The following is a 15680-nucleotide window of genomic DNA, read 5'->3' on the forward strand; positions in this document are numbered from 1 at the left end:
GTCAACAAATTGTAATAGCTATATACGGTGCCAGGTGGGTACAAGACATATTGGGGGATCACTTTGTAAGTTATATAAATGTCTAACCATTATGCTGTACACACAAAACCAATATAACATTGAATGTCAACTGTAATTAAAAATTTTAAAAACCCATCTTGAAAAAAAAAAGAATCAATACATAAAACATTTAGTCTTTATAACATTATTAATTAAATAATGATCTAAATCAATTATGTGACAGCTTGATTATAAACGATGAAAACAAACACATTATCATGATCTAGAAAAATAAACTTAAACCTCTTCCCTATCTCTTATAGGGTTGTTTACAACGTAGATACTCACCAAGCGCACTTGTTGCATCTTCAAAAAGGTTTGACCGAGAAGAATCTCCTGATGTACTGTAAAAGGTTTTTAGAAAATCTTATCAGAAAGTATGTAAAATTTAAATTAAAGTTTAGTAATTCTGATTTGTAAAAAGTTTCTTTGATTTTAAGTAAATGTTAAAAGTCTGGCTATAGTATTAAAAACAGTCTTCTAAAGTAAATCTCAATGCTTTATAACATTTATAGCTTGGGAAGAACTTTCAATCTTAATACTCATTCTGTTCTACAAATCCTTAATTTTAAGTGTCCAAAGATTTAAAATAGCATCCTCACAGATAGCTTACTATTTAAATAAAAAAAGGATAAAGCACAACTATTTCCCTGAAATAATTAAGTTAAATAATCTATAATTCAAATCATAGTTGAAATACCAAGAGCAGTACATGATAAATAACACATGTAGAAACTGCATCAGGCTAGAAAGACCTGGGAAGTCTTTACATAGTGGAATTTCAGTTAGATCTTATATGTAGTTTTGAACACAAAACTGAAGGGGAAAAAAAAAAGGCATTCAAAGTCAAGGAATACAGCATAAACAAAAAATGCAGAAGAGGGTTAAATCCAAGTTGTAACTGAAAGTAAACCAGTTTAAAGAGACTAAGTTTCTGTTGGGCAATTGCAGATGAGCCTGGAAAACACAGTAGACAAAAACAGGATTATAAAAAGACCATGAAGCCCTGGCTGGTTTGCTCAGTGGTTAGAGCGTCAGCCTGCAGTCCAGAGAGACCCAGGTTCAGTTCCTGCTAAGGGCACGTACCTCGGTTGCAGTTTGTCCCCGGCCCTGGTTGGTCGTGAGGGTGGCAGCCACTCGATGTGTCCCTTTCAGTTGATGTTTCTCTCTCTCTTCCTTTCTCTCCCTCCCACTCTATCTGAACCAAAACTGGAAAAATGTCCTTGGGTGAGGATAAAAAAAAATAAAATAAAATAAAAAATAAAAAGACCATGAAGAGTGGGCCAAAGAAAAATAAACCAAAGTTTACAAAAGTGGTAAAGGTAGCACAGTTAGCAGTTTAGATTAAAACATATACACAAGACAACACACACTTATACTTCTTACCCAATTAAAAAAAAAAACACAATATATACTTCAGTTCTGAGAAAACTAGATAGTAAAGTTAGCATGTGCGGAAGGCAAAACTTAAAAAAATATATATATATATTTGGGAACTAAGTCATCTGCACAAGAGCCCTGCCCAGAGACAACCACCACTACCAATTTTTACACAATCATCACTTTTGTCCTCTTTTGAGTATGTTTCATATAACTTAACAGTTATTCCATGTCAGCCACAACTACCTCAAGTTTCTCCAACAGATGCACAGTACTCCATTTAATTGACCAAATCAAGTTCTTATTAAGGAATTTTTTTTAATCCTCACCTGAGGACATTCTTCCATTTTTTGTTCAGATAGAGTGGGAAGGAGAGAGAGGAAGAGAGAGAGGGAGAGGGAGAGGGAGAGGGAGAGGGAGAGGGAGAGAGAGAGAGAGAGAGAGAGAGAGAGAGAGAGAGAGAGAGAGAAACATCAACATCAACATCAAACATCAATGTGGAAGGGACACATTGAGTGGCTGCCTCCTGCAGGGCCCAACTAGGGCCGGGGACAAACTGCAACTGAGGTATACGCCCTTAGCGGGAACCGAACCTGGGTCTCTCTGGACAGCAGGCCGACGATCTAACCACTGAGCCAAACTGGCCAGGGCTTATTAAGGAATTTTTGTTTGGTTGGCAACATTTAAATTCTTTCTATAGTCAAATTTATTAATCGTTCCCCTTTAATGACTTTTTTGGTTAAGATTAATTTTTCCCACGTTCTCTTCTAGTTTACGGTTTCACTTTTACATTCAATCTTTATCCATGTAGAATTTATTTTTGTGAGTGTAAGGTATTTGATCCATCCTCCAGAAGGTTAGGCATTCATCCCAACAGCCTTTCTCCCACAATGGTATGAAATTACATCTTTATCTTATAGTAAGCCCTTATATGTAATTTGGTCTGTTTCTAGACTACTGTCTATTTCAATTTGCAGCCTCTCTATTAAGAGCCATTCTAAATTGTTATAATTGTTACCATGTATAATACATTTTACTATCTGGTAGGATTAGTCCCTTTCATTATTGTGCTTTACAGAATAAGTTATGCTATTTTTCCACATTGCTTTAAAATTTCTTTTTAAACATTCCAGCTAAGACTGAGACATCATTTAACCACCATTCTTCATTTCTCCTCACCACTTCTTCCCCCTTCCCAACCGCAGAGGAAACCACTGATCAGTCAGTGTACTGTCCCTTTGCTACCGTTTTTCTACACATTAATATGCAAACCCACAGAAATATACAATGTTGTTTGTGGCTTGTTTTATTTACGGTTATTACCTGTATTGTTTTGCAATCTACTTTTTACACTTAATAACAAGGCTTTGAAACTACATTCAATATGAATCTAGAGTGCATACTTTCACTGGCCTGTGGTACTGGATATCAGAGCTTCTCAAACTTTAGGAAGTCTAAAGAATTCACCAGGAGAGCTTATTAAATACAGACTTTTGGGACCTACCCCCAGGTAAGTTTGATTTAGAGGTCTGAGGTGAAGTCCAAGAATTAATCTCAAACAAACTCCCAATGATGCCTATGCTGCCTACTGACTGCTGCACTTTGAGTAGCACTGTTCTCTAATAGGAATAAGTCACAGGGCAGGTCATTCCCATACTAATGAATATTTAGTTTGGTTACAATTTGTCCTCAATTACAAACAACACAGTTCTTGTGCACAAGTGCAATACCTCTAAGTCAGCTTATTAACCTCAGAGAATGAACTAAGAGTGGAATTTGTGCTATAATAGTTTCTAAAGAACAAAATTGACATAAGAAACAAATCTCTAATAAAATGTCAGGCCAGTAGTGATAGACAAACTTTCTTACACCCCCTCATATTCATACCAGAATATCTCCTGATAATCATCTCACTAAATTTTGTGCCTTTTACAGGACACTAACTGTTTTATGGCACAGATGAAAGGACTAAGGTAGAGGTAAGTAGCCTGTTTTCTGAGCACTTCTCATCCTTCCCTTCCTGTGTTATCCTTCTCTGAGGTGCATAATTTTGGGAAATAAAAGCAAATTACTGCAGTTTTCCATTGTGTCTGGTTCTGATTCCAAGGACTCCAGCTACTGCCACTGAGGTCCTGAGCTGCACTAAAGTCACAAAATAAAAACAGCTCCGAAGACCACACTAGACATAATATAATGCATGTTCTCACATAAAGTTGGGATTCCTTTGTACAATTTCAAGCCAAGAGAATGGAAGTATATGCTTTGGTTATTTTATTTATTATTAGGGAGAAAAAAGTCTTTGTCATAAACTACTCAATATCCTAACTGCCAACTTGCCGCAAGAAATTATTTCTTGTTCCCAAAATATCCCAGCACGTTTTCTTTTGTTTTAAAGATCTACACAGGTAAGAACTTAAATTTCTACACGTTCACAAAGATGAAACATGGCAAAATTAAAACAATCCACATGTTCAAACAAAAGGTGATAGGTGAAATAGTCACAACAGCTGCTATTTACTCAGTGCTTAGTGTTTGCCATGTGCTATTTCACCTCTCTTACACTCATTATTCCATTTAATTCTTACAACAACTAGATGAGACAGGTTCTACTGCCATTTACATTTTACAGATGAAGATGTTAATTATTTCTTTAAGGTCAAGAGCTAACAAATGTCAGTCCTAACCACAGTGTTATGCAGCAACTGGAAATATTCACTGACATGGAAAAAAGCTTATCATGTACACACCAACGATCGGAAAGAATATAGATCAAATATAAATAATGCTGGGGGGGATAAGTTATTTATAATATGTCAAGCTATATTATTTTATAGTTCTTTTTGGTCATTTGCATTTCCAAACTTTTCTACACAAAATGAATAATGACTTTGATCCTTCTTCCCTTTCCCTCTGGGGATGGGGTAGAGTATACAAATCTGGATCATGGAAATTTAAAGATACAAGTAGTAACACTATTTTCGTCAGAGTTTGAAGTTTAGAAAAAGTTTAACATAGTAGAAAGTTAATTTGATCAAAACAATAAGCAAAATAAATTAATAAGTGAAATTCTTATTATGAATATATTTTAAGATATAATTTTTTAGAATCCAGTTCTTACCTGTCAGTTGATGTCGGGCTGGTAGCCACTGGTGTTTCTGCTGGCTTTTCTGCAGGGTTCTCCTGTTTTGTTGCACTGGCAGGTGCAGGTTCAGAAGATGCTGTTGTTGATGCTGGAGTGACAGATGCAGGTGTGGGAGTGGGAGCCAAAGCAGGGGTGGGGGTTGGGACCTGAGCCACAGCTGGTGCCGTGGAGGAACTAACTGTAGTAGTGGTGGCAGGATTCGATGGCTGAGTTGTTGTTGGTGCTGGTGTAGTCACTGGTTTGGGCTAAACACATTAAAAAGCAAAATAATGAATTTCAATAAAAGACTACATTATTATCTGATTAGACTGTATTGTTACAGGATACTACAAACTCAATAGTAATAATACAAACTCGTAACTTAAAAACAACTTAGTAAAGTGACATAATAGTCAATATTAGGACTCTGAATCGCTGTTACTCTTTCAAAGCTGATGAAAGAATATATATTATCTTAACTATCAACCTCAATTAGCTTCAGCCAACAGTTTCAGTCTTCATATCAAGTTAATATGAAAAAAAGTCAGCATTTAACTGAGTAGACAGAAGTACAAAGAGGTTAACATAACCTTCTGAGATGTATATATAGTTAAAATAATAATAAATGCTAAATAAAGTTATGACCACATGCTCCACACTTTCTGAACTAGAAGCAGAACTAGAAGCAGAGCCATAAGGATTCTCACAGAACAAAAAGCAATTATATATGGGTAAAAATCAAACTGTTAGAAGTCTTTTTATTCTCCTAAGGCATATCAATGCTCACTACCTATTTAGCTTATAACTTTCCTAATGAAAAAAGGTTACTGTTTTGATGGAAGATGGGATTTAAATTCCACATAATTTGCACCAACAAATTGTAGAAGCAATGAGTTGACTTATGTCTTGTTCAATTTGAGCCAGTACAAAGTGCATTAGAAAAAAAGTGGCTAGTGCAAGATAAGGAACTTTAAAAAATAGCACTAATCACCTCCTTTCCCTACATGTATTCAGCTCTATTAACTTTTTAAATTGCCAATTAAATACTGCAAATTATTAATGTTCTAAAACGCCAATCTAGATAAAAATGTAATTTAAATGCATTTTGCCCATTTAATATTTCCCTTAAGATAGTCTGCAATCACTATATTATAACATACCATGCCCCCGCAGGTCTCTGTTGCCACGAAGAGCAATTTAAACCTCCTTCTAAACAGTACCAAACCAGCCTGTTTTTTGAAGTTTTTCTGTTTACTTTTAATCTTAATTGTTTTTTCCTGTCTTTTCCTTGTAATAAGATCATTTCTCATTACTTTCATAATCCTAATTATAGCAGTCTTCTTCCCCTTCTAATAACTACTAACTTTAAAATAAAGCAACCACAAGTATCACTGGAATCCCATGTAAAATAAGAACAGGCTAGGTAGGCTCCAAGTAGCTATTCTTCAAATGCACGCAACTATTCTGAGACCTATCCTGCTAATACTTAATTATGTTCTAACAGTCAAGGTTACTGTAATACTAATGGTAATAAAACCAATAACAAATATATATCCAAATGTGTGGCCACCACATTTTCCATTGTGTACTATATGATAAAACTAGATGAGACAATGAAATATTATTCAGCCCTAAAAAGGACAGTAATGCTACAACATGGATTAAAGTCAGTCTGTCACAAAAGGACAAATACTATATGATTCCATTTACATGAAGTATATAGATATGCAGAGGTGGAGGAGAGGTGTGGATGGAAAGTTACTGTTTAATGAGCACAATTTCAGTTTGGGAAAATGAAAAATGTTCTGGAAACTGATGGTGGTGATGGATGCACAATGTAAAACTACTTAATGACAATAGACCATACACTTAAAAATGGTTGAATCAGTAAATGTTATGTGATGTTTATTTTTTAAAAATACTACATGAGATAAAGTTTCCTCATGTGCTACGTTCCTCTGTATTTAAAGTTTAACATTTAACGAGTAAGTGCTGTGCTCGAATACTACAAAGTCATTTTTTGACTTTAAAACCGATATTTAGCCCTTGCCAAGTGGTTCAGCAGGAGCATCATCTCATACACCAAAAAAGTTGCGAGTCTGATTCCTGTTCAGGGCGTGTATGGGAAGCAATTGATCAATGTTCCTCTCTCACATCCATGTTGCTCTTTCTCTCTCTTTCTAAAATCAATAAAAACATATCCACCTGTGAGGATGAAAAAGACACTATATTTATTCTATTTTTGGTCTTGGATATTCTGGCTTCTAATTTAAATTTATTTATTTTTTTTAATCCTCACCCAAGGACATTTTTTCATATTTTGTTCAGATAGAGTGGGAGGGAGAGAGAGAGAAACATCGACGTGAAAGGGATACATCAAGTGATTGCCACCCGCACAACCCAACCTGGGCAGGGGACAAACTGCAACCGAGGTACACGCCCTTAGCGGGAACCGAACCTGGGTCTCTCTGGACCGCAGGCCGGAGCTCTAACCGCTGAGCAAAACCGGCCAAGGCTCAACTTATTTTTGGTGCCACAAATAACATTATTCTTCTCAGATTATGACAATTCAATCCTAAAAATTAATGTCATGAGTACTACCATTTTTCTGTCTTAATTCTTCACTGCATGCTTACGTACTGTTGAATATGTATATAAATAAAATCTCTGAAATAATATATATTTATTTCTGCTTCAGAGAACAACTTTGGCTTTTATAACTTGTTCCAAATATATTTCAGTGTAATAAATCACAAACAAGTTCCTGTTAAAACTTTGTCACAATAATCATTCCATCTTTTTTCCAGCTGCCTTTTCCTTTTCAGTTTCTAAAAACCTATCCTACTAACTAAGAAATAGCAATGAAATTATGAATCTACACGCCTTTGCTACAAAACTTTGAGAAGTATGTGAGGTATAGTACATAATTTAGCAAGTTCATTTAAGGTACCCTCATTAAAAACTAGAAAATAAGGAACATTAATTCTATTTCCAAGAATCACATTTTCTAATAATTATGTAATAAGTAATAATACTACTCCAGCAAAACCTAACAATTCCTTTTTATTTTCTTTACTGATCTTAGAGACAGGAAGGGAGAGGGAGAGAGACACAGAAACATCAATGAGAGAGAACATTGATTGGCTACCTCCTGCATGCCCCCTACTGAGGATTTGGCCCACAACCTGGGCATGTGTGCTGACTGGGAATCGAACCAGTGACCTCCTGGTGCATGGGTTGATGCTCAATCAGAGCCACAGCGGCTGGGCATAACCTAACAATTCTTAACATGACATCCTATATATCAATTGTTTTAATTTAATTAAAATTATGTGCAAGCCTGTCCGGTGTGGCTCAGTGAATTGAGCATCGTCCCATGGACTGAGAGGTCCTGGTTTGATTCTCAATCAAGGCACATGCCCATGGTTGCAGGCTCGATCCCCAGTAAGGGGCGTGCGGGAGGCAGCCGATTGATGTTTCTCTCTCACACTGGTATTTCTATCTCTCTTTCCCTTCCTCTCTCTCTAAAAAAATCAATAAAAAATATATTTAAAAATAAATAAATGAATAAAATTATGTTCAAACTGTAAGTGTGTAAAATTATTAAGTTGGGTTGACCCAAGGTAAATTTTAAAACCTTTAAAAACACTTAAGTGCACGCCACTACGGATGTGAATAAACTATATTCACTGAAGGGTAGAAAGGCTGGACTTGGGATCATTATTATTTGAAAACTCACATGCATGAAGATATACAATAAGTCAAAAACTTACTTTTGTCACCATAACCACCACAAAATTTTTCTCATCAATTTTATATTCTTTTAGAGCAGTATCATCATTGAGGATTTTGCCTAGTATATTAAGAAAAAACAATCACGTTATTTAAGTTGCAAAGTAAACTTTGTCTTGCATGTAACTGAAGTTAAAATAATCACCAAATGTCAATTCTATCAATTAATATTTTCCCAAAAGAAAAACATTAACCCATTAGCCAAGATGAGGATAAATATAAATGGAAATACAATTAAACACAGTTAAGAAGGCATAATAAGCACTTGATTAAAAGATATCAAACACATATATAATATATAGATATCCTAAGCAATTCTTAAAAATTACTACTTATAAAAAAAGACCTGTTGGTTAAGGAAACATTAACTAGGTCCAAAGAAAGAAAATTATAAAGACAAATAAAAATTCAATACTGAGATTGCACAAGGATTCCCACTGGGGAATAACCTATAATCCTTCTTCATGGGAGAAAGGAGAAAAGGACAAACTTTCTGCTCCCACAAATAAGAGACACCTGGAAAAATAGAAATGTTTCAATGCTATAAAAGTGTGATACTCCTGACAAAAAGTACTTCAGAAAATGATTTAGTATACAGAAATGACAAGATGACATACAGCTGGGAAAGACACAAAGAAGTATGTAAGACTGGTAATGCTAAAGGTCAAATGGTAGGTTGGGAATTCCTTCAGGTTTCCTTTACCTTGAATTTATTTTCCATCTTAAAAAAGTTATTGAATAAAAGGCTACAGGCATTAAAAAACCAAAAGGAATAGTCTCTCTACTCTTTATGGGATTGAGAAAACAAACCAAGACTAGGAACCAGAAATTCTAGTTTTATGTCTGCCACCAATGACCTGCCTCTTAAGGATTCTGATCCTTTTGAGGTTAATGTTTTCCTTAAACCACCTCAGTTAAGAAAATACCACAAAATCTCTATCTAGGAAGAGTTACTGACATCTATAACAATATATGTTGATTTTGGAAAATGAAGAAAAGCATTTTCTCTGTAAAAGTCAAATATTAAGTATTTTTATTTACTATTATTTTTTGTTAATCCTCACCTGAGGATATTTTTTTCGATTGGTTTTTAGAGAGTGGAAGGCAGGAAGGAAAGGGAGTAGAAAGAAAGAGAAAAACATTGATGTGAGAGAGACACATCAATTGGTTGCCTGCAGCACATGCCCCAGGGGCTGTGGATCAAACCTGCAACCAAGGTAAATTCCCCTGACCACAAATGAAACACGAGACCCTTTGGTGTTTGGTTCAAGGCTCTAACCACTAAGCCACACCAGCCAGGCTCAAGTCTATTTTTAAAATACATTTTCCTTGTTACTAAGTAAGACTAGTAATACAACTTCCTATTCATATCCTTTGTAGCTTTTAAAATTGGATGATCCTTTCCTTATTATTTTCTAACAGCTCTTTATATAACCTGAATTACTGCAACCAAGGTACGTGCCCTTAGTGGGAGCCAAACCCGGACCTCTCTGGTCCACGGGCTGACAGTCGATGCGCCAAACCAGCCAGGGCTATGTAACCTGAATATTAAATTTTTCTTTTATTTATTTATTGTGTCTTTTGACATACAAGGTTTTCTATATGCTTCAGTAAATTTTGGTATTTTTTTTAAAACAAAACAAAACAAACAAAAACCAGTCACAGAGCCATGGCTGGTGTGACTCAGTTAGTTGGTGCTTCATCCTGTGCACCAAAAGGTTGCCTGTTGGATTCGCAGTCAGGTCACATACCCTAGGTTTCAGGTTTGATCCCCAGTAGGGGTGTGTAGGGCAGGTAACCAATTGAAGTTTCTCTCATACATCAATGTTTCGATGTCTCTCTCTCTCCTCCCCACTTCCCCTTGCTCTAAAATCCGTAAAACATATCCTCAGGTGAGGATTAAAATAAAAAGAAAAACTAAAATTTAATTTGACAGGAATGATTCCAAGCACATCACAACACATAATCATTATAAATGGTTTCATTTCAACAGATTAAAAAAAAAAAAGATTCACAGATTGATTAAAAATACAAAAGCCAGGGAACAGAGAGTCTCTTCAATATACAATGCTGGGAAAACTGGAGAAACACAGGCAGAACAAAAAAACTGGACCCCTGTATCTACACCACTCAGAAAAATCAACTAAAAATGGATCAAAAACTTCAACATCAGACCTGATATCATAAAACTCCTAGAATAAAATGTAGGGAACCCAATAAATCCAATAATAAAAGAAAAAGAAGTGTACAAAGAAGCTCATCAATATTGTTCTTGGCAATGTTTTGGGTATGATACCAAAACAACAAACACAACAAAAGAAAAATATCAACAAATGGAACTACACCAAACTCACAAGTTTTTGCACAGCAAAAGAACAATTAACAAAATAATGAAAAGGGAACTCTATACATTATTGATGGGAATGTAACTTGGTACAACCAATATGGAAAACAATATGAAAGTTCCTCAAAAAATTAAAAATAGACCTACTATACAATCTAGCAATTCCACTTATGGATATATACCCAAGGAAAACAGAATTTCAACCAGATATGTGTATTCCCATGTTTATTATAGCACTATTCACAACAGCTGAGATATGGAAACAGCCAGTCCAAAGGCACATCAAAAATGAATGGATTTAAAAAAAAAAAAAAAAAATGACACACACAATAGAATATTATTCAGCCACAAGAAAGAAAGATATCACATTTATGACAACAGGGACAGACCTTGATAATATGCTAAGTGAGATAAGTTGGACAAAGAAAAACACAGTATTGTATGGTATCCCTTAAATGTGGGATCTAAGAAAGTTAAACCACTAAAAAACAGAGTAAAATGGTGGTTACCAGGGAAGACTGGTTACTAGGGTGGGGAAGGGCTAAGAGTGGTATTTTTGTTTAATGGTACGAACTTGTAACCAGTAACTTACACAATGTTACACATCAACTTTATTCAATAGAAATTAATTTTAAAAATACAAAAACTGCCCTGGGCAGTTTTGTTCAGTGGTTAGAGTGTTGGCTCAGAGACTGGAGAGTCCTGGGTTTGGTTTCCGCTAGGGGCATGTACCTTGGTTGCGCGGTTCATCCCCAGCCCCTGTTTGGGTCGTGTGGGTGGCAGCCAGTCGCTGTGTCTCTCATCGATGTTTCTCTCTCTCGCTTCCTCCCTCTCCCCCTCCTGCTCTATCTGAAGATAAATGCAAGAATGTCCTCAGGTGAGGATAAAAAATTAAAACAAAAGAAAAAATACAAAAACTTACAGAAAACAAAACTAACACCATTAGATAGATAGATCAATAGATAGATATAAAGCAAATGTGAATAAAGAGGGGACTGAATATTCAAATGACTGTTCATTCACTGCTTCCACTTATATAACCATGTTTCTGACAGAATCAATTTGTATACACTACAATTCATAAAATGACGATTCCTAAAACTAAACGAGTATCACAGTGAGGTATAAAATGGCACATAAATTTCAATATTCTATCCATACCTGCATAAATTAATTTTTGACCTGCTACAGGAAAGGCATCTTTCCCCTTTTCAGATTCAATCTTCTCTTTCAATGCTTTAACCTACAGGAAAAACAAAGATTAAAAAAAAAAAAAAAAAGTCTAAACAACAAATGACAGTCCAGAATCTGAATAAATGATGCAAGAAAAACTTGTATACATATTAATGCTTCCAAAAACTTAATTATCATGTCTTTACAATATCATATCAAAAGAATCATTAAGTTAAACCCATATTATTATGTACAATAAGTATATACTTTGTTTTACCATATGTTACACACACATTTTTAAAAAATGGTATCAGTTGACTTGATAAATCTATTTAAAATAAAGGTTTTCAACATCAAAGTTTTGATTCTCATTATAAAGTTTATGGGCTTATTTCCTGAAGTAAGATAATAAAGACAAGGTCTAAAAAATAAAACAGTTCCATCTGTAATAAGAAAAATTAAATGTGAATGTTATCAGGCAAATGATTTACTTTAAAAGTGGGGTGTGTTTCATTATAATCACCTAAGGGGGCTTTATAAAGACTAATGAAAAGCATCATTTCTTAGGGTGGAGTCTGGACATACTTTTTTAAAAGCTCTACTACCGGTAGTTCCAAGTTCAGCAAGGCTGAGAATCACCGTACTACTTAAATGATCTTAAGCAAGTACTTTGGTTTCCTCTCAGCATCAGCTGCATCTATAAAGTAAGGGACTAGAATACAGTGATGATCTTTATGTTCTCTTCAATTCCTAAAATTACGTGACAATGGACTCATGATGAAGCCTATCACTTCCTGAAACTAACTGATCAGAAAGTAGGGTGGCATGAGAGTAAAAAGGCAAGGAAATATAATGGAACTAGTTTCATTACCTTAAAGAAAAAAGAAACAAGGGGGAAAATTCCATTTCCTTCAAATTCCCAGAATAGTTCCAAAAACTGTGTAAAAGTTGATAGTTCTGAACTTTAGGTGAAAACTGTCTGATAGGGATACAAAGAGTACAAAGAGAGGGTTCCTTTGTACAATTAAAAAGCTATAGTAGTCTTCCACACACACACAAAAAGATAGTAATGTTTATATGGCTTAAAGTACGTTAACACACACAAATTCACATAACCCTCAAAACTCTACAACAAATGGGAATATCATCCACTTAATTTTATGGATGAGGAAACAGAAATAAAGAGGTTTAAATATCCTTGACAAATCACATTGCTACTAAGTAGTGCTAAAACCTATAAACAGCTCTTCTGACTCCAACCTCTGAAGCAGAGTATTTTGCAAGTATTATATAAATCACACTCGCTACACTGATCTTCCTAAAATGGGTTAGTAGCATCACAGCTATTCTGATGTTCCTTGGTGTAGAAATCCATCAGAAGACTCAACTCACTATTTTCTTCTGTTCCAAATTTCAAATTTAAAACTAACATAAGTAATAACTTTATAAGAAAGCACTCAACTCAGAATAATCTGAACTCAACATCAGTAAACTATGAATACAAATTCTATGGTAATATCAAATTTAGTAAATTTGTTGTCTATTAAATGGCAAACTATGCTGGGTGTGGTCCAGAATATAAAGTACAAGTCACATTGGCTGATGTGGTTAGAGCATCATCCCATACATTAAAAGGTGGCAGGTTTGAGTACCTGTGAGGGCACATACCCAGGATGAGGATTCGATTCCTGTCCATGTGCATGTGGGAGGCAACCAATCAATCTCTCTCTCAAAAAAATCAATAAAATAAAATTTAAAAAAATACAGGAGTCCACAACTTCTACAACAACTCTATGGTCTGCCCTGCTTTAAATAACATTTATGCAGTTCTGACTTTACCTATACATTCAGTTAACAATTGATGATAACAGTGGAAAATAAAATATACTATGTAAATTTCTGAGACAGAATAACCTTTAAAGATAATCTAGCTAAACCTATATTGCTATTGGATGCTAAGGCTTACAACAGAGATTCTCAAGGTGAGGTCCAGGGAGTCCTGAATGTTTATTTGACATTATCAAGTGGTCTGTAAGGTCAAAAGGAATTAATTGCCTTTTTCACTCTCATTTTCTCACAAGTATATCCTCAAGTTTTCCAGAGGCTACAAAGCATGTGATATCACACAAAAATTAAAACGCAGACACAGATGAGAATTCATTTGTCTTCTATTAAGCAAACATTAAAGAGATTTGCAAAAGAGGAAAACAATGTCAGTCTTCTCACTACTTTTTGTTGTTGTTTTGGAACATAATTCATGCAAAAAAATTAATTATAACATGGACTGGGTTTATCATGTTTAAATTAATATGTAAAATATGTGTTTTCCTTTCTAATATGTAAATATCAATAAACAAACATACAGACAAAAGATATTCTAAAGTCTTTGATAATTTTTAAGTATAAAGGGATACTGAAAACATAAGGCTTGAGAAGTGCTATCTTACATGCTAAATGACTTGCCCGAAGTTAAATGAGTGGTGGCAGAGCTTGGTTAGAGCACTCTGGTGAATGATAAATTTCTTTCCACTTTTTTTAAGAAAGGAAGAAAGAAGCGATGCAATATTTGCAACTGTGACTGCTTGGTGAAAATCATGAATTACAGACCACATATGTCAGTATGAATGAATCCAATATTCAGAACAGTACATAGCAGTTTAGCACATAGTTGGTGTTCGGTTATTACTTGCTGAATGGGTAAATTAATAAAGCATAAAATATGTTTAAAAAAATAAAAAAATATATATATGAAACAAAAAATAAAAGAAAGCAGCAGGAATCTCCGGGTCAGGATGAGCAGGCAACTCAGATTTAATATAGTTTCTATCCAATAAAAACTCTATTTTTATTTCTAGGACCCACATAGAATATTATTTTGACAGTTTAGGCCACAAAGACTATTTCAGTATTTTTAAAAGTCTAAATAAGCAAAGATCACTCTTTTAGCTTTGTATATAAAAAAGGACGAGGAGAAAAAAAAAATCTCTTGTAAATTAAGTAGGACAAAAACAACAATAAAGCACCTTCAAAAATTTACTAGTAAACAACATTTGCTTCAAAGAAATAAAAACTGTGAATCCCAGCCCATGTGGCTCAGTGGTTGAGCACTGATCCAAGCACCAAGAGGTCACCAGCTCAATTCCCGGTCAGGGCACATGTCGAGGTGTGGGCCAAATCCCCAGTGGGGGCGGGGCATGCAGGAGGAGGCCAATTGATGTTTTCTCTCATCAATGTTTCTATCTCTCTCTCCCTCTCCTTCCCTCCCCCTCTAAAATCAATAAAGGGAAAAAAACAAACAAACAAAAAAACTGTGCTTAAAGAATATTAGGAACATAACAATGAGAACTCTATACACATCAATACCTATATGGTTTGCCTAAAAAAGTAATCAGACTAACACTAGCAGTGTTTATTATTAAACAAAGAAAGAAAATTAATAAACTAAGCACACAATTCGAATAGAAATAACAAGACAAATACTAAAAGGACAAATGCAAATCAAAGAAATTAATTAAGAAAAGTGAAATGGTATCAAAAGGTTCTTGTGCCAACAGAAAAAAGGGACAAATGACAGGGGCAGGTAATTCACAATTAAACAGTCAAAAAAAGTAACCAAAAGCATATATATAAAGCCACTTCCTCTTTGCCCTAACATCACAGGTGCAGCACAGCCAGCTGCATCTGTGGTGCTGGCAGTTCCAACACCTGGCAGGGCAGCCATAGCATAGATTTTAGTGCCAGACATTCTTAGTCCAATAGACTATTAATATTGCAAAGACTGTCCTGAATAATTCTTGGTATTAAGTGTGA

General features: G+C 34.9%; 1 protein-coding gene across 1 annotated transcript in view; it reads right to left on the reverse strand.

The window, feature by feature from the left end:
- The window catches only part of RAD23B (RAD23 homolog B, nucleotide excision repair protein), a 50284-nt gene that overhangs the window by 17061 nt on the left and 17543 nt on the right, over window positions 1–15680 (reverse strand). Inside the window, exons 5-8 of the mRNA XM_036261743.1 lie at window positions 11859–11940; window positions 8335–8414; window positions 4559–4827; window positions 349–404 (exon numbers count right to left, since the gene is read on the reverse strand). Coding sequence (XP_036117636.1) covers window positions 349–404; window positions 4559–4827; window positions 8335–8414; window positions 11859–11940 — 487 coding nt within the window. The remainder of the gene's footprint in view (window positions 1–348; window positions 405–4558; window positions 4828–8334; window positions 8415–11858; window positions 11941–15680) is intronic.

The sequence above is a fragment of the Molossus molossus genome, unplaced genomic scaffold (assembly GCF_014108415.1).
Source record: "Molossus molossus isolate mMolMol1 unplaced genomic scaffold, mMolMol1.p scaffold_m16_p_14, whole genome shotgun sequence".
NCBI lineage: Eukaryota > Metazoa > Chordata > Mammalia > Chiroptera > Molossidae > Molossus > Molossus molossus.